The sequence below is a fragment of the Botryllus schlosseri genome, chromosome 11 (assembly GCF_051294905.1).
Source record: "Botryllus schlosseri isolate E-star chromosome 11, Bs_hap1, whole genome shotgun sequence".
In the NCBI taxonomy this organism is placed as follows: domain Eukaryota; kingdom Metazoa; phylum Chordata; class Ascidiacea; order Stolidobranchia; family Styelidae; genus Botryllus; species Botryllus schlosseri.
Genome location: NC_137246.1, coordinates 18,875,351 through 18,900,176, shown reverse-complemented (window position 1 = coordinate 18,900,176; position 24,826 = coordinate 18,875,351). Strand labels below are relative to the sequence as shown.

The 24,826-nt window shown below is 40.2% G+C and overlaps 2 protein-coding genes and 1 long non-coding RNA gene across 5 annotated transcripts; 1 reads left to right on the top strand and 2 right to left on the bottom strand.

Moving 5' to 3' along the window:
• The first annotated feature begins 1,850 nt into the window (after positions 1 to 1,850).
• LOC145450759 (uncharacterized) lies at positions 1,851 to 11,214 on the top strand. 2 transcript variants are annotated; one of them, XM_080329270.1, is made up of 6 exons: positions 1,851 to 2,468; positions 2,542 to 2,753; positions 3,199 to 3,338; positions 3,402 to 3,546; positions 7,330 to 7,764; positions 10,467 to 10,605. In XM_080329270.1, the coding sequence occupies exons 1-5, from the start codon at positions 2,309 to 2,311 to the stop codon at positions 7,726 to 7,728; spliced, it is 1,056 nt and encodes a 351-aa protein (XP_080185396.1). In that variant the 5' UTR covers positions 1,851 to 2,308; the 3' UTR covers positions 7,729 to 7,764; positions 10,467 to 10,605. The 2 variants fall into 2 exon arrangements, with proteins under 2 accessions (XP_080185396.1, XP_080185395.1); XM_080329269.1 differs by having other exon boundaries at positions 1,853 to 2,468; positions 7,330 to 7,685; positions 10,467 to 11,214.
• A 1,302-nt stretch (positions 11,215 to 12,516) lies between these two features.
• On the bottom strand, positions 12,517 to 20,630 carry LOC145450761 (uncharacterized). Of its 2 annotated transcripts, XM_080329272.1 has the most exons (7): positions 17,691 to 20,630; positions 17,436 to 17,631; positions 17,159 to 17,370; positions 16,625 to 16,764; positions 16,422 to 16,566; positions 14,548 to 14,903; positions 12,517 to 14,113 (listed from the first exon to the last, which is right to left on the bottom strand). In XM_080329272.1, exons 2-7 carry the CDS (start codon positions 17,596 to 17,598, stop codon positions 13,891 to 13,893), a joined length of 1,239 nt encoding a protein of 412 aa, XP_080185398.1. In that variant the 5' UTR covers positions 17,599 to 17,631; positions 17,691 to 20,630; the 3' UTR covers positions 12,517 to 13,890. The 2 variants fall into 2 exon arrangements, with proteins under 2 accessions (XP_080185398.1, XP_080185397.1); XM_080329271.1 differs by having other exon boundaries at positions 17,436 to 20,626.
• A 1,486-nt stretch (positions 20,631 to 22,116) lies between these two features.
• LOC145450762 (uncharacterized) lies at positions 22,117 to 24,826 on the bottom strand. The gene is made up of 2 exons (XR_013918577.1): positions 24,313 to 24,826; positions 22,117 to 22,589 (listed from the first exon to the last, which is right to left on the bottom strand). It is a non-coding gene; the product is annotated as an uncharacterized LOC145450762 (long non-coding RNA).

Below are 24,826 nucleotides of genomic sequence, written 5' to 3'. Positions count from 1 at the left end.
TGTCCTTTGTCTTTTGTGAAAGGGACTGTATGTTGGAAAGAGGGTGCTTTGCGGTGAGTTAATCTTCATCTATTTCCTAATCACTGGACGATCAATCCACTTATTGCCAGTAAATCCAAGATTTAATTGCTCAGCTTTTTAACCATGTGCCTAACATTTCCATTGATCTTTCCTGGACCCCAAGTACTCCAACGACCCTAGTTTAGGAACCCTGCGTTATACAGTTATGATAGCCTTAAAATGCTTAACTCACGTTGACGTTATTACTCAACATTCTGGTACAAATCGACATTTTAAAAAGCCTTATTTTTTGACACTTCCAAAATCGATTTCCCAAAAACGTTAAAAACATGCCACATTTTAACTAGGGCTGTAACTATTCCAGTATCACTCATTATGACGTCAAACAGTGTGGATAACGCAGAAAGTTCTACCAATATACTTTTTATACAAGGACAACAACGCCGGGTATATGTTATAATTAGGGCGGTTTTTTTTGAAATGTCAAAATTTGTCAAAATTTTGTCAAAATTGTAGCGTTACGTCAAAATTTGTCAAAATTTTTCATAAAGTCAAAATTTTTTTGACGTCTGCATTTCGTTCGTATCGTATATTTTGCACTGTCGGTGAACTTATCATTTGATATTTTACAGCTTGTAGCCTATTTTATAGGCCTACCGTTGTAAACGGCTAATTGTCTGCTCATTATGAATTAAAAACGGTCAAATAAAACAAGTAGGTAAACATGGTGTTATGTTCAACGTACCGCAATATCCTAACTGAAGAAAGACTTCTTGCGCATTGCATCATTTTTATATTAGGAAGCGCATGATGAAAAATTGTGATGTAGACAACATTGTCAGAATGAAGCAACACGGTGTGTCACCTGTAGTGTTACTAGTGTAAGCACAACTTGAGTGTTGTTAGTCAATAACTGCTGCTGTTGAACGTCCTTGGCAAAGCATCTTAGTAAGGACATGCACTTTCTACCCAAGAATGTAGGAAAATACCTTTCGTTGTACTACAAAATTTTTTAATTATTTTTACAATAATACATATTGTAACCACTGGAATTCTTCACAGGGCCAGATTTCGTTAAAATATTGTTTTTTTTTTGTGTAAAAAGTTGCCTGTTTCTAAGCCAAAAACGTTTTTTCATGCCAAACTACTTCGTTAGGACAGTCAGTTCCAACCAGAAATGAAGATAAATGGTACAATTTTAACATTATGTGGGAAAACACCTAATTTGCATATGTTAAGTCAAAATTTGGTCAAAATTCAGTTTGTATAGGTCAAGAAAAGTCAAAATTTTGATTTTTTAGGTCAAAAGTTTCCTTTTTTTAGGTAAAAAAAACGCCCTAGTTATAATAAATATATTTTTGCAACCGTATACCTGTTTCATTGCGCTTGCTGACAATGACCCGGAATGATGACGACTTTACAGTATGTCGTTTCCATTTGCGTGCGTGGCTTGGTGCTATGTTTTACGAAAAGGATTGATTATATTGATATTTTTCTACTGATTTTCCTACTCAAGATTACACAATTTGTATATAGAATGAACTTTTAAATTTATACTTTGATATCACCAATGGTGGTTTCAAGGCTCCCGCGGTGGTAAGAAAGTATCGAGTTGATAATTCTCGATGATAAATTTTATTGCAATTCGTGGATACTGGATATACACGACTATGACACTCTAGTAACGACATGCGCAATTTGATGAGTTATGCGTGACATATCTCAAAACATTGCCGTGGCCGCAGAGTTTCCCATGTTGCTGATAAAATATTTATTTCATGTGCGCACGATTGCTCGCATTCGATTATTATGAAATTAGAAATGTAGAGATTGTATAAGTTTGTGTTTTGGTGTTCATGGTGTTTCGATTACTATGGTAATTTTACACCTGGCCGGGATTGCACAAAGAACAGGGGACACGTTGTCAGTGCTAAATGGATTAAATTTAAGGGAGCGATAAGAGATCAGCAGTCAGTACAATCAGTACGGATTAACTGCATAATGCACAAGGTGCACACTGCGCTGCACGGCGCAAGGGTCCGCCTCGCCACATACGACTGATTGTTTGCACGTTCCGTGGACAGGAGGAAGTCGTTTGAAAATCCACTAACTGTATTTCGGAAATAACTATGGTGTTCGGGTGGGTTTATGCAAGCTATATGCGTCCGTGAAACTTTGATTCGCTGTCCTGTTGTAAAATCGCCACGTCAGACGTTAGGTGCTTAAAATTTACAGCAATTTGCGACGCAATAACTGATTGTATATAGTAAAAGTATACACAAAGCTTATGGCAGCGTTGGGAAAAGACTCCATTAAGGCGTTGGAAAGTACAACAGAGAAACACGAGCACAACCTCGTGATCGAGTTTGCGACGGATCGAATCTTAACTTACGTGGGTGTTCTCGTGGCATTCTTGGCATCCCTGGCGAAGATAGGTCAACTCACAAGTGAGCGTTTAGGCTTTCATGGAAAGGGTAAATTAGAATCATAGAGTATATGACTTTTAACTTCTTCTGTTAGGCGGAAATATATCGTGCTATCCTGCCGGCGATAAGCAACAACCTAGTGACTTCATCAAATATACGAACACCTATTGCTGGGAGTGTTCAGCGTCAACGGCGAACGCTAAGAACGTGTCGTGCGGTGTTCTAACGACTACTGCATCATTCATTGCGGAACCTGATAAACTGAAAGGGATTTTCAGGGCTCTTCCGTATCTAATATTTGTTGAGGTAAAGTTTTTTTGATATTGCGTAGCTGATCCTGTCCAAATTATGCTCACCGTTTATTGTCCGAAGTTATAATCGACTCATTTCAATATTAGACCGCACTTAAATATTCTCAAATACAATAAATACAGTATCGCCTGAGGTTAAATTTGACCTGTACTTTGAAAGTCATCCATACGACACATTTGCATGCTTGCAGCTCCGACGCTAATTTTCATGTTGATCATATCCGGTGAAATGAAAATTCGGATTCAACGTTGTTGGAATAGATTGCCGATTAAATCCTGATTCGATTTCGAGAAGATGGTGCACCCGAATCCGAATCAAGTTATAATTCGTAACCCGGCCACGCGGTTAGTTACAGACCGAATGCACACTCAGCGTCGCTCACCATGTCAATGGCACGAAACGTCAGACGTAATAGTAAATCTGGTGTATGATTTCGCAGGCTCTCCTGTATGCGCTACCACACGTCTATTGGCACAGTCAAGTCGGTGCAAAATTGATGGGGCACATGAAGTTCATGCAGAACCTCATTACAGATATCTACGAGACAGTGCAGAAAATCCCTCGGGGAGTCTATAAGAAGTTTGATATGCATGCCATTTTCACTGATTCTACAATCGCATACTAACTCTATGGATATCACAGCGATTCTTCGTACGATAGGGACAGCTATTATCTGGATGGAAGGAACGGGTTCAAACCTGACTACCGAACGCAGCCGCGATCCCGAAGGCGGAAAAGCTGCCGCGAAGAAGAACGTAGCCTTCTTGGAAACACTGGACAGTCAAAGGTGGGTGGGTGAATAATACATTATGATAACAATTAAGCTGGCTATGACACTCAACGCCAACTACGATGCACTCCTGCGCTACGCACTCGGCATCCGCCACCCGGAGCACATATCCACCAATGCTCTGCGAAAACTCACAAAAACGGTCCCATGCCGTTTGCTGGCTGCTGAACGACGCTTCCGCCTAATCGGTCATCTAGTGCGGCATCAAGACGATCAACCAGCCGCCGCCATCATCAGCCACATTCCGACGGAGCCATGGCGCAGACGTGGCTGTAATAGACCACATGGCGCTCGACAATAGAGATCGAGCTAGCGCAACTCAGGCTATCGCTCGGAGACGCCCACGACCACCCATTCTGGGGGCGCTTAACAAGGGCCCAAAACTGATTATCTTGATGTCCTTTTGTTTCCTGTTTTCTTTTGCCCTTTTATTTATTTGAAGGTCGATATATATACACATGCACGTGATTAATGAATAATTCTGGTTAGAAGAAATTGGATATGATTTAACGGTGAACACAGGGGTTAAAATAACCATAAGTATATTGACAGAAATGGTATAGTCAGCATCACTACGCAGGAAGAAATATAAGTAACGTCCTGCATTTCTACTCCATTGCAAGTAGAATTAGAAATTCAAAATACATATCAATAGTACATCGAATGATGGAAGTTGAAAAGGAAACGTCTGAAAACTACTCGAGTGCGTAGTTTCAAAAAGGTGGATTTGATTGTAGGATCGCATACTTTTTAGCAGTAGATCGGACATGGTTGCTTTCGTAATTGCAAGGTTAATCTCCCGACTAACGGAAAATGACACTATATATACAGATGGGTGCAATTTTCAACAATATATACATTTTCTGAAATACACAGGCTACTTCACGCGGATCCTACGGCAACTTCCCAGGGTTGTAACCAAGTCATATGGTTCCGAGTCAGAAGTCAATTTTTTTTTGAGTTGACTCGAGTCATTTTCACTTCACCACCGAGTCAAGTTCGAGTCCAAGTCATCGAGCAGAGGGTCGAGTTCGAGTCATGGTATTATGACTCGAGTCCGAGTCCAAGTCATTGTGTTGACTGCTCAGTTTCTAGTTAAACCCACTTTTTATAACTCTGTTTGGTGATATCGAATGGTTCGAATTAATAATATGCTAATTTTTCTCACTTTTAGCAGTTTCTTGTCGCATTTTCAAGAACCAGTACCAATAGACGAAATCCCAAGAGTCTGGTTACTTTACTTCTCTTACAATGAAATGTCGGTTTTAACCGTCTGAGTCTCGAGTCAAATGACTTGACGAGTCGAGTCGAGTCATTTCCGTATTTTGAGAAAATGTCTCAAGTCAAGTCGAGTCATCAGAATATCGTGACTCGAGTCGGACTCGAGTCGGACTCGAGTCGAGTCATGACTCGAGTCATTACAACCCTGCAACTTCCCTCCAAAGAGATGAATACCGGATCACGATCTGACATATCGACATCGCCTACCGACACATACAGCATTCATTTTTGTCGCTGACTTTCAAGTTATCCTTAGTTTTATCCAGTGTGCACGGCTCATATTTAAATTCTGTAGGCCAAGGTGGCTGTTCGATTAAAACACTACTCCAACTCGTTTCGGCACCCTCCTATCTTTTCATTACATTGTGGTGTACTGATTAAGATAAAAAAAAATAAAATGATGATGAAACTCATCGCAAAACTACTTTTTAATAACTGTAGTACAATGTAAGTAATTTTGCTCACAAAGGGTTCAACTAGAAGCGGAACAAAAAAACATATCCTCTTGCGTAGGTAGTGAGAGAGAGAGGGAGAGAGAGAGAGAGAGAGATCAGATTTAATTTCGCCTCCATCATCGAGAGGCTTTTAACGACCGAAATACGATACGGGCTTTAAGTAAGGTCATATAGTCAACACCACCAATTTTTCTACTACATTCTATCCGTCGATGCTGAGAGCCTAGCAAGATAGCCGCGGATACAAGTTTTCGAGTCTTTCGAGCCGGACAGATCACCATTACGCTATCTCGCTCGGTATTATGTAATAGACCACCCTACGGCGAATGAGAAATACCTTTGTCACTGGCAACCAGTGTTGGGATCAAGTCACTACCTTCGAGTCACGAGTCATTTCGAGTCATTGCACATTTTGACTCGAGTCAAGTCAAGTCAATCGATTTTCGAAGGTGACTCGAGTCAAGTCAAGTCAATCGATTTTCGGAGGTGACTCGAGTCAAGTCGAGTCAAGTCAAGTCAAGTCACGAGTCAAGTCACAATTCAAGTCAAATTGCCTTTTCAAGGTATGAGGCGTGATTACGTCATTGCATTTTGCTAGCTGTCTGACATACAGATTGACTGGTCATTGATTTTGAACCGATGAACGAATGTAGAGTTAAAGATACACGCAAGTAAGACGCTGTATCACTCACATATAAGTAGAACTAATAAACTACGTAAGTAATTGCACAGCCTCAGTTTCAGTGGTGGCTTTTGGGGTGGGTGAGGTGGGCGGTCGCCCGGGGCCCCCCTGGTCGAAAGGGCCCCCCTATTCGGATTATGCGCTTTTTTAAGGATAATAATGAATGAACATGGAAATCCGTGTACCAAGCAAGAATATGATTCCGCACGGATGTGTCAATCATCATCAAATCTCTGCATTTGTTACAAAAGTCCCGTATCCCGATGATGATCACGTCTCTACATGCAGTAGAATTACTTAGTCTTGATGTAGTCTATCCTTAGACACATGCAATAATAGACATAGCCGAATCCAGCACCTGGTCAAACCTTACCGTGGGAAAGGGGGGTCTGGGGGGCGGAGCCCCACAGAAGTTACGGTTTAATACTTATAGGGGGCCCCCGCCGGTAAGTCTCGCCCAGGGCCGCCCCGTTCGTAAGGCCACCACTGCTCAGTTTATAGTTTCCAGCCAAAATAGAGAATACAGAAACGAATTGATGCAATACATTACCCTTTTGCAAATTGATATGATACAATTCGAGCCTGCGCCAATGGTTGAGGACTATATAAACTATTTTCGAATACAATTTCAATAAAACAAGAGGTTTGGTCAAGTTAAGGAGACAGAACAGAAATAAACATTTTGCAAAATTACTTTACTAACTATAGTTTACGACAACAGAGGCTGTCAGCTTCGATCACTTCGTTTGCGATCAATATATTTGTGAGAGAACAATGCATGGAGGCTCCATGGAGGCCCATTAAAACGCACGATCACTGAATGATTGGTCGCTCTCACGGGTTACACCAGCGTTGCGCAAACAATCCGAACATTTGTACGATAGAGTGATTTTTATCGACACCGATTACTTGATGACTTGAAATTGACTCGTGAATTTTGCTCCGAGTCACGAGTCAATCCACATTTCTGATACACCGAGTCAAGTCAAGTCAAGTCATTTTAGCAAAGTGACTCGAGTCAAGTCAAGTCATACGAAAAAGTGACTCGAGTCTGACTCGAGTCAAGTCATGACTCGAGTCATCCCAACACTGCTGGCAACCTCTGCATATCGGAATGGGTTTGTGGATAGACCACTCATATACATTCTGATCATTCATTTTGCGAACGTCCCCAGTAACAGCAGTGTGCTTATAAATGTTATAATCCACCAACTACTATTTGTTGCCAACCGGCCTCATCTTTTATAACTTCTTACATCTAGGACTAACATTCACTTTCCTTCCAGGTATACACCGAACATCCTGGATTTCGGTAAACTCGGATGGTCACACTGTATAAATGCTTTAGACTTGACATTGCAGGAAACAAAAGAAAAGACCTTTTATGAACGGATATTTGGAGATATGAAAGATCGCCATCTATTTTCAATGCTATGCTTCGAGAACTTTTCGTCGATGGAACACCACCCTTACATTTTGTCGGTGTACCACTTATCAAAATCATCGACAACGTCACCCGACGAAGCATTTATTGGACCAAAAATTAAAGGAATGCTGCGACTTGTCACCAACAAAAACAATTTTGGCGGGAGATTCTTGGTAGGAGCCTACTTTTGTAGGCATATCATCGGAGTGATTGTCTCATTGATCGCGGTGTGTGTCTTATCCTGGATACTGGCATGGATTGGTGCTGATGGATGGCAAGCGGAGAGTTTCAGGCAAGATATTTTCGTATTATATTCGATGCACGCAATCCTATAGAACAGATCTGCAACAGGAGCACGCTGGTTGTATTAGGTAAGGTTACCACTTACCATACGCCCTCTTTTTTTGGGGAATTTGTCCTCTTCTAGCAAAAGTATTAAAGTCCGATCAAAAACTCGACTCCGACGCCGCGACGCTATAGCTTCATAAAAAATCGGGTAAATCGGGAGTCGAGTCAAAGCGATGATTTTTTTAATCAACACAGTACCAGTGTTGAAATCAAGTCCCTACCTTCGTCACGAGTCACGAGTCATCTCGAGTCATCGCACATTTTGACTCGAGTCAAGTCAAGTCAATGGATTTTGGAAAGTGACTCGAGTCAAGTCACAACTCAAGTCAAATTGAATTTTCGAAGTATGAGTGATGATGGAAAGTCAGTACATTTTGCTAGTTGTGTGAAAGACTGATTATTTGGCCATTTAGTTTGAATAAAATAACGTGCAAAAAGTGTTGTATCGCGCACGCACACGTAGATCTGCTAATAAATTTGATAAAATGAAATATTGTTGCAGGAATGAGCAATATTACCAGCTTCTATCAACTAACTAGGTACTCATTTGCTACATAATAATAACAAAACAGGACATGGGATTCTAGGTTAAAATGTCAAATGCAAATAATTAACATCAACAATACTTATATACAAGGATAACAAGGTTATGAAATGACTTCAATAAGAACACTCATTGAACCAGAATAAGTGAATAGCAGGCAGCCCTGTGATCACAAGCACTGATTTACCAGGTATTCAGAAAACAGACTGCTGTAGAAACACGCGCACCATCATTGCCAGATGCGTAGTATAGCATCGCATTATAGAATAACCACAACTGGCGAGCATACATAACAAAACGACTGATTACTACTGCAGATTACTGCATGGCCGTATCTTCATACCGGCATGCCGTCTTGTACGTATCTACATTCTACACATCCTACCGGTAAAATCACTTTCTCATATCACATATTTCTTCGTACAACCAATATACACCCTGAACAATATATATACTATACATTCATCTCAAAAAGCTGCTAAATCCATAGGAGCACACTTTCGACTGAGCTCACGGCAGCGACTTGGTATTCTTGACGGGGTGCATCATTTTCCTCTGCGGTTCGCATTTGGACGGTGGGACTCAGATTAGGCCTACACTATCATATTAAAAACGAAAAACCCAAATAACCCTAAATAGCGCAATGCGCGAATAAAATTTTCAAGTTTAAAATCTCTCAAAAATTTGGACACCAATTCTTTAATTCAAATTGCATGTTGACGGTCACCAACACACGCCGATTAATTATTGTCTAACCGTTGCATGCGATCGTACGTCTGTAGGTTTGCTGACTCTGGCCTGTTGAACTAAGGATAAGGCTGCAACTTATTTGAAATGCTAAATACTAATAAGGGCTCGAGGGTACCGGACCACCTTCTAGCGCAGGGGTTCTCAAACTCGCCCCCCTGAGACACTCTGTCTAAGCCCTGTCATGATTTACACTGCGCTATTTATAAGCATCTTGCAGAAAGTACCAATTCAATATTTCTGAGCTCTGGTGGTGCATGGCTTCCTCAAGAATCATCATAAACATAAACATCATATGTCAACTCCATCGTGTTCGAATCCATAATGAGCCAATTAGTCCATTACTAATGTTTAAATGATTGGGGAAGAAACATTTCCTTGTGATATTACAAAAGGAATGTAACTTACAAGCTACATACAACTGATATGAACATTGTACGATATTGCACACCCGGTCAACATGCTCTGAAGCATCAACTTGCCCATTTATTGTGATAGCTGTAGTGATAGGTCAATTATAATACGGATCTGGTACACCCCTGTACACCCCATCTGATTGGTACAACCTTTCTAAATTTTGAAAAATGTACTCTTTTTGTATCTCAGAATATGGTAACCCTACTATTAGGTAAAAGAAATAACGCAACATTCGGTTAATTACAAGTATCGATTTCAAGTGTTGCAAGTAGCAGAGAGAACAAAATACCATTTACAGTTGCAGCAAAGAATTGTATTCTATAATCCACGGCACCAGTAAACATTTCGAATAAATTGCCTCAGAACGGCTAATATTTGGGTACTATACGAGAAATAGGAACTACCTCGTACCTGACCACGGAATCTTAATGCTTTTTCTAAAGTTTTTCGACTTATTTCGTAGTTCAGTATTAATTAGGGTGCTTTTTTTACATGTCAAAAAAGTCAAAATTAGGACGAAAATCTTCAGCGTTGTCAGCCGACAACTGCTGCTGTTGAACGTTTTTTCTCCATTCTCGACAAGCTACTTAGTAGGGATAGTGACTTTCTACCCCGGGAATGTAGGAAAGTATCTTTCGTTGTAGGCCTACTACAAAAAAAATTAATTATATCTACCATAATGCGTAATATAACAACTGGAATTCTTCATAGGGCCAGATTTCGTTAAAATAACGTTTATTCACGTAAAAATTTGTCAGTTTTTGAGTCAAAAAAGTTTTTTTCCAGACCAAACTACTTCGTAAGGATAGACAGTTGCAACCAGAAATGAAGATGAGTAGTACAATTCTAACATAATGTGAGAAAACACCAAACTTGCAAACGTTAGGTCAAATTTGATCAAAATGAAGATATTTAAGGTCAGAAATGTCACAATTTTGATTTTTAGGTCCCAATCTTCCTTTTTTAGGTAAAAAATCGCCCTAGTAATATTATAATCAGCGTATCGTTTCCTTATAGGTGTGATGTCCTCCATCATGAAGACATTTGTATGGTATGCACGTTTCTGCGAAAGTTTGACATGCTCGGTTATATCGTTATAAACCTATGCATCAGTTTGATGCATCTCGTCATCTCTATGTCACGATTATGTTTCATAAGGGCAAGCTCCGAGAGGGCCATCTGCCATTACTTCGAGGAGATTTCTGACACCGGATCAGCTGCATTGAATGAAGTTCAAGAAAGCTAGATCTATATATATCGGACTCAACGCCACGTTTATATTAATCATTCCTATGTATATTCAATCAGCCACGTATATTTCGTTATATTAGCTTAACAAGAGTAAATCACAAATCGCCTCTACTACCTTTGACCAAGTTATGAACTCAGGTTGGTCAATGCACAATTTCCATATCTTTCCTATAGTTTTGTTACGATTTGGAAAATTTCAGCGCTGCGTTACCAGAGAGACATAGAGATGTATTTGTAGGCTATATGTTTTTGTTTAGTCAATTATAGTTTGTCATCGCTGATGATTAATTGATCCGATGTAAAATATTGATAAGCATTTGGTATTGATATTGGTAATTATCTCTTGTTTGGTTTACCATACCATGCCCAAGCAGTAGAATTATTATTTATTAGTTGTTCTTCTTTCATGGTGGTATTTGCTATCTGGATTTTGAAGTCATAAATATGTATAAAATGCTTTCGATCTGAATCTTCTCGTATAATCGACACTATTAAATGCATTAATTGCCGGTGAGTTTGCGGTTCACGGTCAGAATTCGCACTCTTCTTTCCCTATAGTATACAGTATACGCAACGCGACAGAGAAGAATGGGCTGGGCGAACGACGGCTACTAATACCCCCGAAAACCTGACAACCTGAGCATAGTGGTACGTTGCACAGATGTAACACCACTGAGTTGCGGCTTCGAATCTGGCCGAGGTCGACTTCAGAATCCCTTCCTAGTGTTGTACGACGTACGTGTATTTAGGCTCCTTCTCGCCATCATACATCTGCGTGATGGGGAAGCGAGTGGCGCAGTTGGTTAAACACTGCAGCCACGACACCAATGGTTGGTGGTTCGAGTCTCGGCTCTGCCATGTTTCTATGTGTCGGAGGTTTATCTGGGCTCCTCATCGCCGAACCCGCTGTACATACAGCGCGTTGAAAAGCTCAGAAGAAGAGAGAGCCGAACTCTTGAAAGGAGGCAGCAAATGAGCCGCAAAAAGACTCAAGTTCAAGAAGACATGACATTATGAAATGTATGAAATTTACTGTGTGGGCGCAAATAACCACGAGTTGCAAGCGCCAATTATATGAGTTAATAAAAACAACAACAACAACAACATCTGCGTGAGCGCTGTCTTACAAAAAGTCTGAAGCGAAAGTGTAGCGTGCTTTGTCATCTTGGGAATCTTCTGTACATCTTTTAAGAGGTACAGATTCCAAACCTCATTTCGTCTCATCCTCAGGACAATTAAGTGACTGGCGACTCTTGGCGTATGAGTCTGAGGTATAGGTTATAGTTTCGTGTGCCACGGGTGTATATTCACACCCGTATACCAGGGTTGGTATACGGGTGGGAATACACAACGTTTTGGCTAGGAGTTTAGCATAATGAATTACAAATATAAGGTTGTTTCTTACGTTCTTACGTACTTAATAATACTTAGTAATACTTAAGTTCATTTGGCTAGATGTTGATATATCTCTGATGGGAACCTTGTTACCTTGATATTATATTTTCATTGAGCTCGTTGGAAAATTGTTTGAATTACAACGATTACCGTCAGTAGATAACCCGTTAGACAAACTTCTTCCCTGGAAATCGGCATCACATCAAATTCCTTCTCCCAAAGGCTTGGCGAACATTGACTGGAGACGCAATCCAACCAGATATTATTAGTAAACAATTTCCGAAACGCAAGCTATATACTAAAGTCACGTAAAAGACGAATTACTGCTTGAAATCTTGAATACTCGCTTTCTCCTTTGCAATGATCTATTTCGCGTGTTCTTGTCTCCTTGATGTTTTAGTGTTCTTTAACTGTCGCCCAATTTCACTTGTTGGCGTTCAATTTAACACAGTATACGTCGTTATCCGTTCGGTCATATCTCATGGTGGGTCGCACAATGAAATATTGCATTGAAAGTGGGTTGAAAAAGGTTTGGAAGCGCTGCTTTAATGCACATTTGTAGGATGTTGCTATTTATTAAGAAAATAAATGAGGTGCTTATCACAAGTTTCTATTTTGCAACACAGACTTGGTCAATGATGGCGTACAAATAAACGTATCATATGGTCGATACTGACGTACAAAAATGGCATAGCAAGCAATAACACAATTCAGCATCATGAAAAAACAACGAAGACTCAAAAATCATAAACTTCGGTAGCAGGACATTAATGCATCCTCCAATTTCAGGGGATTTTTGACTGTGCACTAGTGAAGCATTTATTTATTGCGATATTTCGTTAAAGGTACCTTGTTATATCTCTCCAATAGATTCATGCGTTGCCAAACATCGTTCTACTATAGATTACTAGCCTACCGTAGGTTAGTAATCTATAGTTCTACACTGATAGAAACACTGTTCAATCCAATCACACAACCCAGCAACATTTGTCAATCCGTGATGACGTTATGATCCCAATGCAGAAAAACTGCAATGTTCAGCAATGTCACAAACGGTATAACACTTGTAATGTAACAGATCCTAATCTGGTACAGCAGTGACTCCCTGTATGTAGCACAAAGAGACGTTTTGTGCAGTTGTGCACCACGAAATCCAAAATGGCATCAAGAATGCACTCCATGATCGTTCGCAGCTATAGCAATAGTGTTTTTTGAATATTTAAATTGATTACAAGCCTGCAATTTAATTTTGGGTAAAATGTCTTTCCCTCTTATATTCCCAGTCCACGGTTATCACGGGGGCAAGCATTTCTGCTTTATATTAATTCGCTTCTCAGATGCGGGGTTGTATAGCACATGCCTCAGTATTCTGAAGTGTCCAATCAACGCGACGAAATTCGCAATATCATTGTGACTCCATATATAGGCAAAGCTCCGTGCAGTGCAGTATCTTTTTAAAGGGACACTGCGCTGTGGATACGTTGATCGATCTCTGTGGTGTCGAGGTTATTCTCGTAATCCTTTGTGAAATTTAGGGCACATATTTAATCACTGCTCCAGTTTCTCAACGTGGCCTCTACCTTATAGTCTCATTTCTTTAGGCCTTACGTGGAAACGTATATGCTACGTCAGCGTCACTCACTCTGCTTCCATAGGATGTAACGGCACCACGCAAATCAGAAATCATGTATGGTATCATAACGACAGCACGTTGCCAGGGACAGGGAACCGATAGAAGCACATAGTGATATGCACCATGAAAGTGATGTGGGATCCCATTCGTACAGAACTAACTCTATTCAACCTTATTCAATGCCGCGGATCCGGTGTCGGAAATCTCCTCGAAGTAATGGCAGATTGCCCTCTCGGAGCTTCCCCTTATGAAATACAATCGTGATAGAGATATGACGAGATACATCAAACTGATGCATAGGTTTATAATGATGTAGCCGAGCATGTCAAACTTTCGCAGAAACGTGCATACCATACAAATGTCTTCATGATGGACGACATCACACCTGTAAGGAAAGGATCTGCTGATGATTACTTAAGTACGCTTATACAATACGCCAATATATCGTACCGGGTCAATGGGTCATATATACTACCACACCACTTTAGAATCAAGTAATCAGATCCGGTGGTCAGCTATGAGGTAGATGCAATATTTAGTATAGTAAGTATTAGCACCCATTAGTTAGTGATGGTAGCCGGTCATGTATTTTGAAATATTTACTGTTTTCGCGGGCTTATGTCGTAGATGCAACCGCAAGTACCAATCCAAAGTACCAATCGTTAAAGGTGAGGGGATTCATACATTTTGTTCTCTCCTACTAGCGTATACAGGAATTGATACTTGTAATTGATCGGATATTACATTATTGGGGTAGCATGGTTGGTCGTTGATCTGTTCTGTTGGATTGCGTACATCGATTTGACATCAATATCTTGCCTGAAGCTCTCCGCTTGCCATCCATCAGCACCAATCCACGCCAGTATCCAAAATAAGGCAAGCACCGCTATCAATGAGACAATCACTCCGATGATATGCCTACAAAAGTAGGCTCTTACTAAGAATCTCCCGCCAAAATTGTTTTTGTTGGTTACAAGTCGCAGCATTCCTTTTATTTTTGATCCGATAAATGCTTCGTCGGGTGAAGTTGTAGGTGCTCTTGATAAATGGTACACCGACAAAATATAAGGGTGATGTTCCATCGACGAAAAGTTCTCGAAGCACAGCATTGAAAATAAATGACGATCTTTCATATCTCCTAACAAACGTTCGTAGAAGTTCTTTTCTTTCTTCGCCTGGAATGACAAATCTATCGCAATCACTATGACTAGGGTTGCATTCAAAACAACGGTGTTTTAAAACACTTGACTTAAAACATGGTTGGAACCCTGGAAACTGTCGTCGATTCAATCGGTTGGGAAAGGATGTTTTGATGATGACTGCCGACCGTAAAAATGCTACATAACGATATAGGCAGGGTTGCCATACCGTCCTTATTTCTAAGATTTGTCCTTATTGTGAAAGACGGGTCTTAAAAAACTCAACTGTCCTTATTTTTAAGAATTGTCCTTATTTTCGACTCGCGTCCTTATTTTGTCTTATTTTCAACAACTACAGAACTTCGATCGTTTTTGCCTGGTATTCGTGTTGCATAACATTCTAAAATTACGCATTTGCATCGTGATTGTATGACATCTTAAATGAAAGGAACTCCCGTGCTGTACTGTACTTGTACATATATATTGTACAATGTACATACAGAAAACAGTGGGGAGATAGCTAGGGCGGCAGTGAGTGGTATGGCAGTTTCGGCTGTGCCGAGAATCGCAGCGGACGTCATTTTAGCAGTAAAAAGCAGTGCCAGGTTTCTGCTGTTTAGTCTACGGCAGAATAAGCTGTGGGCAAGGCAGCATTTATTGTGTTGTGAAAATGGGAGCAGTGCAGTCGACACTTGGATTAAAAAGTAGTAAAGCCATAATGATTGATAGAAATTAATTCAAATTATATTGCACATACAGTTTTAGCTACTATTAAGGCTAAATCTGATTAGTTATAATGATCCAGCGCAAAAGCGTTATTCGTCACGATTATGAGGAAGAATTCAAAGGTATCAAACGAGTTTTTTGCACATTGCAATATCTGCGATTGTGGCAGTAACCCGGAAGCCATATGAAATACCGATATTTCAAATAACAACAGAGCATGTACAAATACGCTTTTATAATGCTAATGTAATTTCCGACTGTCCTTATTTTTAGGTCCTTGTCGATGGCAACCCTGGATATAGGCCTGGTTTAGGATATTACTGGTCCGTTTATGGCAGGGGTCGGAAGCCTTTTTCGGCAAAGGACTGATATTGACCCTAGATTTTAAAGTGTCAATACCGACCACTGTGACGCCACAATTAAAGATTTGTGACGTCATAAAATTAACAATAAAAACACGTTTTATAAAAGTGCCATGTTTTAAGCATGTTCTATTTAAATTGAGTTCTGTGTTACACGCAACCCTAAATTTGACTGTTCGAGTTTAACAAAATTCAGGGCATTCGGTACTGATTCAGAAATAAGGTGAATGTCGTTTCTGCAAGTACGAAGTTTCAGTCGGTTGGCATCAAAATATGGATTAGTGGATCATAAGCACAATGTTGTTACAGGGGCTTTTCGCTGTAATTACCATCATTATCATAAAAAAATCCCACGTTTTTACACCCAGAATAACTAATCTGATGCATGTGCTGGATTGGCGTTAGTCCAGCGTTTGCAGCAGAATTGTTAACATAATATATTATAGTTTCCCTGCCTTCAGCTGACCTTGGGCTGCCCATCGTTTTCCAGCAGATCTCGTCCTTCCTCGTTGCTGCCACTCGCCGTTCGGGACCGCCGCCGCGTTCGGTAATCCGGTTTGAACCCGTTCCACCCATTCAGATAATAGCTGTCACTATCATACGATGAATCACTGTGATATTTACAGAGTGAAAATGCGGGTGACAATGATAATGGCGTATGTATCAAACCTCTTATAGATTCCCCGTGGAATTTTCTGCACTATCTCGTATATATCCGTTAACAGGTTTTTCATGAACTTCAAGTGTCCCATCAATTTAGCACCGACGAGACTGTGCCAATAGATGAAAGGTAGTGCGTACAGAAGAGCCTGGAATATACAATACCAGATTTACTATGACGCCAGAGGCCAGACGTTTTGCGCCATTGACCGGACAACTATGAATTAACCGGATCCGGGTGCACCATTATCATCGGATAACAACATGGAAATCAGCTCCGCCTGCAAGCATTGATTGTTATGAACGATGTTGATGATTTTCAAAATATCCGCAGGCAGTGGTTTATTTGTGCGCTCAAGTGGAACAATTCTGTTTCCAATTCGATATATAGAAGCGCGAGAAATAAAAATGAGTAAGGTAACATCTGACTATAAATCGGATGGGAGGACCGTCATCATCAGTTTATTAATGAATTCATCATTTCAAATCACCACAAGATTGCTGCTCCACAAGAACAGATGCGCAAAATTATAAGCAATTTACCTCAAAAATCATAAGATACGGAAGAGCTCGGAAAATTGCTTTTAAGCGATCAGGTTTCGCAATGAAAATAGCCGTGTTCGGTAAACCACCGCACGATACGTTCGAAGCATTCGCAATGGACGCCGAAGACTCCCAACAATAGCTGTTTGCATATTTGATGAAGTCACTGCTCGCTTGCTTGTCGCCGGCAGGATAGCACGTTATATTTCCGCCTAACAGAAGACATCATAAATCACTCTGTACGAATTGACCGCTACGCGGAAGAATATTCGCTCACTTGCGAGTTGAACTATCTTCGCCAGCGAGGCCAAGAATGCCACGAGGTAAACACCCGCATAATGTAAGATTCGATCCGTTCCAAATTCGATAACGAGGTTGTGCTCATTTTTCTCAGTTGTACTTTCTAACGCCGCAATAGCGTCTTTCCCGGACTCCGCCATAAGCTATATCCCCGATAATCGGTATTGCTGCAACTAACAAGCGGAATACTAAGGTTAAATGTCGCACAAATCCTTTCGCATATCAATACTACTAAAGTTCGCGGTTGTTCGGCGACTTTCTCCTGTCCCTGGATGGTGCTAACGATCGTCTGTATGCTACGAGATCTGTGTACGACTGTACTGTACGTACACTATACACTGTACAGGTCAGTGTACACTGTACAGTGCAGTGTGCAGATGTTTACACAGTATCGATGATGTTAAATCCCGCTCGCTGTCGCAAATAAGACGCATTCACTGGAATCTCGCTCCCGCTCTCGCTCCCGCTCAATCTCGAGATTTCATCTAATTTCATATAATTCGAAAATAGCAAACGGTCGTAATAAATATTTCATACGCAGCATGGGATACAATTTGCCCAGTTATCTGTATGGGTGAATGCGTGTACGAGAATGTCTGCTACGCCTTGAGTAACACCTTACACAACTCGTGAAATTTTGTATATGTCGTAAATAGAGTGCAACCGTAATACTCCTTTTCGTCATAAACATACGTCTGTATATATCAAATATTCCATCAATACCAACCAAATGTAACTAGCACATTTGTAGATATCCTTCATTAGGCATATGCAACATTTTGCACAAAGTATCCCATATATAGGTTTTTATAGTGTGGGATAGTTAATATGGCAGAATTGACAAAGTTTTCGCGTATCTGATTGAGTCTGGGGTTTCATCTTCAGAAATATTTCGTATTAGTCAACATGTATCTGTCCGTACCCATCCGTACCACGTCTTCACGTACATTAACAAGACATGCAATCTAATATGTTCACATAAAGTCTATACTGGGGGCTTCTAAACATCAGACATATATACAGTCAATTTTGCGGCAACTTCGACATCAGTGCCATCGTCAACTATTGAAGTAAAGATTAACATTATTTCAGTAAATTAATTATCTCAGAGGCTCTTAACCCAGCCCGCGTAACAGCCCCGATTAAAAAACTGAGAACTGTGTTTCTACGATCCGTGATAATTCGAGAATATGCGGTAGAAGGAACGTACGTGTGCTGTGGTTATGACCGTAAGTTAATGGCATAAAGACTTTGGAAGACATTCGGTAAATTCGAACCCATTCAGGCATGGATTTTCAAATTGATAGGAGCAGCTAAATCGGGAGACGAAAACCGTCTTTGCCCTGCCAAATGTTCGATATGTTCATTGTAACGTCATATATACACTACACCACAATTGCCCTCACAAATTTGTCTCCTGGCTACTCCTATGCCACAGCATCGTAATTACCAGGTCATGACCACTTAATACGAGTGACCAACGGGAGCTATAAACGACTTCCGTGCATTCTAAATAGAACATTGTTTACGAGATTTATTCGGATTGAAATTTCTTCCCCCTTCGTGCAGTTTACTGTGCGGATGAATTCTTGACTTCGGAACCAATGGAGGCCTAGAGGCAGGTTTGTAACCAAGTCACAAGGCTCCGAATAACAAGTCAATCTCACTTTTACAGTTTTGACTCGAGTCAAGTCGAGTCATTTTTAATCCACTACCGAGTCAAGTCCGAGTCCAAGTCAGCGAACAAACGCTCGAGTCCGGGTCACGGTAATATGACTCGACTCCGAGTCCAAGTCACTGCGTTGACTGCTCAGTGCTCAGTTTTGAATAAACGTCTTGTTAAAACTACTTTTTATAACACAGTTTGGTGATGTCGAATGGTTCACATTTAAAATATAACAATTTTCCTCGTTTTTAACAGTCTCTGGTCGCATTGTCAAGTGCCAGTACCAATAGGTTGAATACCAACAGTGTGATTACTTTACTATTCTTCGAATTACAGTGAAAAGTCGGTCTTGGCCGTCTGAGACTCGAGTCATATGACTTGGTCCGAGTCATGCGCAATGACTCGAGTCCAAGTCGGGTCAATACACAGATTGACTCGAGTCGAGTCATTTCGGCATTTTTAGAAAATGACTCGAGTGAAGTCGAGTTATCAGAAAATCACGAATCGGGTCGGACTTGAGTCGAGTCATGACTCAAGTCATTACCACCCTGCCTAGAGGCACCCTGAAATTTTTCGAAGTTGAGATGGCGGTCATAAAAGAGGCGTATGAAGACCCGACCCATCCACTTACAACAAATAGTTCACTAATTGTATATCTTCGCACATAAGCATAAAATAAACTATCTATACTTTGTTCCTTTTCCTCCCTTCGCATTTGTTTTTATTGTTTCGTTTGAAATGTTTATTAGTAGCAATTTAAAACACGGATCATATTGAGTACACGACGTGTTAGATACCGGAAAAGCACCTCTTCGTGAGCGACTATATAGTAATCTCTTTCATGGTGATTATCACAGCGCAAAAGGGTGTACGACTGTACAGTGTACGTACACGTGTACACCGTACGTAGCTCTCGATAACCTCAAGCGAATGGATCGTAACTCCAAGGTTCACCAGAGTTCAAGCTGCTTATATTTGCGATATTGCAATAATGCCAATAGAGGCACGCGAGCTAGAGCAACCATCACGAAAGGCATTCCATGTATATGGCAAGCGTGATATTACAGTACGCAGTACATTGGAATACGCAACCTGACATTTATAAGAGACTAACGGAAATTATATTTTTCGACTACATTCATTCATTTAGTCTTACGAAATTATATTTTCGTCTCCAGGGCCTATTACCATGCAATTTGGATTCGCATCGAGCTTGCAATTGCTGCAGACAGGATTTCGTATTTAACAGCTATTATTAAAGAGTCACGCACTTACATCACTGCTGAATTCTGTCCACAACATACTAGTTCTGGACCAACTGTAATAAATCCATCCAAATCCAAAGCACTGAAAAGATATCGTGCACCAGCGTGCTCAATACTGGATAGTAACGACCAAAGCTATTCCTGTCATCGACGATTTTTAATGGGCTGAACTGAACTGGTATAGATACCTTAGTAATGGATGCGCGTCGTATAACACGTACATTTTAAGAACGTAGTTCACGGTTGATGGAATGCCGCTCTCGTATTGAACGCGGAAATCATAGCTCTTGCCTTCAATCATAGTGTTCTAAGGTGGTGTAGACACTAGCGATCGTTCCGCTTCGGCAGTTTGGGAAGCTGAGGCCAAGATGCATTCTCTGCCGCTTGAGCATAGGGAAAAGTTGCGTTCTAATCAGATGTAGGAAGTTTATTGGTTAGCGCGGTAAGTTTTCTGTGCGCTATTCTTGATGATGAGATATCAATTTATAAATTAAGATGTCAAATTTTTCTGCCAGTAAGGTTTTTCAGGCAGTGCAAGCGACATGTTATCGTGTTACATTGCAACTGGAGTAACCTGTCCTAGATTCCTTGTTAATGTTATCGTTATCATGCTATATGTACGCCAACATGTCTTTTGTATTATACCAGGCAAGTGATATATCCGACGATTCTATAATTTTTCAAAATGCGAGCTGTGACAGGCACCAAGAATCCTATTCGTACAGTCAGACACCTCAGAGAATTGCCAAGTTCAAGGAATTTATTGAAGAGCTAGAAGCTGTGTTGCAAGATGCGTATCGGTTACAAGAATTCCATGCCATTATGGGAGGAAATGAATAGATTCGACCAACAGAACGGCCCATTACCCCTGAATTACTGATGCTTGATGAAGACATTTTGCGGATGCATTAATCGTGGAGAAATATCTATGCCGGAAGTAAATGACGACGAATTTGTTTTGAAGTCAGGGTTCTTCTTAACACCTTGTATGGAAATCGTTTGGACTACAAAATGTCAAAATGTGGATGCATGACTATGGTCTGGCACAAAACTGTGGCTTTTTACTCAGCAAGAGCAAAGCAAGATATAACTTCAAGCATTGAGAAGCATTCGTAATATTTTAAAGATACTGATGAACATAATGATGATCCTCATCATTCTCTACTTCTAATCTCTAAAGCAATTCCCAATTATCAATGCCCATTGGAATTAATGAAAGATTCACGGAAATACAGACGAATGGATGTGGCAATCTTCTACATTTGCACTCAAGGGATTTGCACAGTATCCGTATCCGCATCTGAAAACAGCTCATTCATGGCTAGTTTGAACTGTCAACTAAAACGTGAAAGCTCAAATCACTTTTATGGAATCACCAATCAGGTTTTGAATAAACTTTATTGGATAGTGAGTGAGGATTTCAAGAAGAGAACTGCAAGATAGATATCACAATCTTCACCATTGAGCTCAGATGCAATTTGAAAGGCTACTATCATGGCTTGAATGCAGAGATTATATTGCATGTTGTTACCTTGGTAATTCCTCCTGGTAAATGGATTTGCAAAAATATATTTCAGCATATATGTAGTAAATGCCTTCATTCGCTTCACTTGAGGGGATCTCTAATCGCAGCGGTAGATCTTCTTGACATTTTTCATAGTCAACTAGAACCACTTATAGTTACCTGCACTATATTGTGATGGCGTTGGCTCAAACACCAGTCAGGGTTCATATTGGCTTTATTAAATATATTCAAGAGATATTGCAACGAGTCAGCAAAATAGTTGAGACCAGAGGCATACTCAGAGTTGCAAGCAGTATGAGGAAATTTCAATAAGCATATATATAAATTGTATGATACAATCATAATGATCAAAGTGCAGTGCAATACTTTTTTGAACTAATCTCACAAAAGTTAATGCTCTGTTCTGCACGGTTTTGGACAAAAGATTTATGCTATATAAATGCGTGAATGTAGTTACGTATGCCATTTATGCAAAAACAATTATTCAAGTACAAGTGCTATAGTGTACTCAAGCAGGAAGTATAAATTGTAACTCAAACATCTCCATCTGATTACTATGCAAGTTATCTTCGACACATATATTTCACAAGAACCGACTGTTGGATGACAAAGGTACGTGGTCTTCGGCGTTCATATGCAGATATCAGTTGACACCGACAGAAGATTGAGTAATTTCTAAAAATGAATGAGATGTAAGCGAGAAACCATACCAAAACTACCTTTGGTCTCTGCTGGCTAACCATCATATTTTTGGCGCTTCGGTAAAAGCTCATAACTAGGGCGAATTTTTTGACATTTAAAAAAAGTTGTAGCGTTAGGTCAAACAGTGTCAAAAAAGTTAAAAGTTTTTTGAAACCTGCATTTCGTTTGTACCTTAGATTTTGCACTGTCTGTGAACCTATCATTTGACATTTGGCAACTTGTAGCATGGGCTTACTGTTGTAGATGGCCGATTGTCTGCTCACTGTGAATTATAAACATTCAAATGAAACATCGTGTTATGCTCAACGTACCGCAATATCTCAACTGAGGCAAGACTGCGTGGGCATTGCATGTTTCTAATATCAAGAAGCGCATGATGAAAATTGTGATGTAGACACCATTGCCAGAATGAAGCAACACGGTTTGTTACCAGCAGTGTACGCACAACTTCAGTGCTGTCAGCCAAAAACTACTGCTGTTGAACGTTTACTCCATTCTTGGCAAGCTATTTGGCAAGGGGACAGACAGACTCTTTCTACCCGTGAATGTAGGAAAGTATCTTCCGTTGAACTACAATTTTTTTTTAATATTTCTAACATAATGCGTAATGAATTATATGTACCATAATGCGTAATGTAACTATTGGAATTCTTCATAGGCCAGTTTTTGTTAAAATGAAGTTTTTTCATGTAAAAATTTGTCAGTTTTTGAGGCAAAAAAGTCATGTTTCAGGCCAAACTACTTCGTAAGGACAGACAGTTCCGACCAGAAATGAAGAGAAGAGGAGTGTTACAATTTTAACATTATGTGGGAAACACCTAATTTGCATACGCTAGGTCAAACTAGGTCAAAATCAAGATTTTTAGGGTCAAAAAATGTAAAAATTATGATTTTTTAGGTCAAAATCTTCTGTTTTTAAGGTAAATAAATCGTCCTAGTCATAACATTTAGTTGGTGTTGGTGAGGAATGAAGTATTTCTACATTTTCACAGTAGGCTACATAAGTAAACGTTTTGCCTATCTGCACTATTTATTCAGGTGGCTATGTCTTGGAACACTTCCAGTTCCACATGGAACAGTTTTCAGTCAAAAGTCCTTTTCACAATATGGATTTCGAAAAGTATAAATTTGATTTGGGAAAAGTTTGCATCACATTTACAAATTTTCTTCAGAACCACGCGATATAGCCGTATCAAGGTAACTGAATAGATTTTCGAGGAATCTACCCGCTACCTGTTACATCATGCCGGTATTGAAATGAACTCAAATATTTTCAGCGGGCACTCTCGTCAGGGGTAATCGTCTGCAGTCGAGTAGATATTTACACCGTTATCTCTATTTCTACTTGAGTAGCAGGGCTGACTGCTTTGTCCACCTCTACATACAGTACTTCAAGTGCTGCGGTAACTGTATTTTGCATTAGCTCTATTCATCTCTCTTTGAATTCCACTTCTAGGATGTCAGAGTTTTGCGACAAATTTTCCCAACACTATCTAACAAAAGCAGGGGGAGCAACCGTTTTGCTATTCACGACCTTATTTCGATTACTTATGTAGCCTACGGCCGCATCCCAAGGCATCTCAGTAATGGAAGCCAAATACACATGTTTACAGCCTCCAGCGCATAGTACTAATTGAGTTACTGGTCGACGGCCGCATAAAATTTCTCATTAGGGCCACAAAAGCTTCCAACATACCGTGAGAAAATGTGCACGGCCTCAGCTCACAAAATCCATCTCCCGAATAAGCCTCTCGCACTAAAAGACGAAGTTTCTGATGATTCTGTTGCCCGAATTATTCCACTTCCTCAGGTAAGTGATTAATGTCATAGAAGATATAAGGCTGAATTCTTTTAACTGACACACATCTTTCACCGCAGTAGCTCTTCAACAAATTCCTTCAACTTTTGCGATTCTTTTGTCTCTCAGCTCTCACTGTACGGACAGGATTCTTGGTACCAGCCACAGGTCACATTTTGACAAATTATAGAATCGTCGGATATATCACTTGCCTGATATGATACAAAAGACATGTTGGCGTACATATAGCATGATAACGATAACATTAACAAGGAAGCTAGGACAGGTTACTCCAGTTGCAATGTAACACGATATCATGCCGCTTACACTGCCTGAAAAACCTTACCGGCAGCAAAATTCGACATCTTAATTTATAAATTGATATCTCATCATCACAAAGGACGCACAGAAA

Bases quoted from the DNA above. Each gene is read 5' to 3' on its own strand.
- LOC145450761 (XM_080329272.1), bottom strand. From the start codon at position 17,598: ATGGCGGAGTCCGGGAAAGACGCTATTGCGGCGTTAGAAAGTACAACT. The intron at 14,904-16,421 runs GTCAGCTGAAGG...TTGTCATTCCAG, and splicing joins AAAACGATGGGCAGCCCAAG to GCGAAGAAAGAAAAGAACTT. The intron at 14,114-14,547 runs GCAAGATATTGA...CTTTCCTTACAG, and splicing joins TGGCAAGCGGAGAGCTTCAG to GTGTGATGTCGTCCATCATG.
- LOC145450759 (XM_080329269.1), top strand. From the start codon at position 2,309: ATGGCAGCGTTGGGAAAAGACTCCATTAAGGCGTTGGAAAGTACAACA. The intron at 3,547-7,329 runs GTGGGTGGGTGA...TTGACATTGCAG, and splicing joins GAAACACTGGACAGTCAAAG to GAAACAAAAGAAAAGACCTT. The intron at 7,686-10,466 runs GCAAGATATTTT...GTTTCCTTATAG, and splicing joins TGGCAAGCGGAGAGTTTCAG to GTGTGATGTCCTCCATCATG.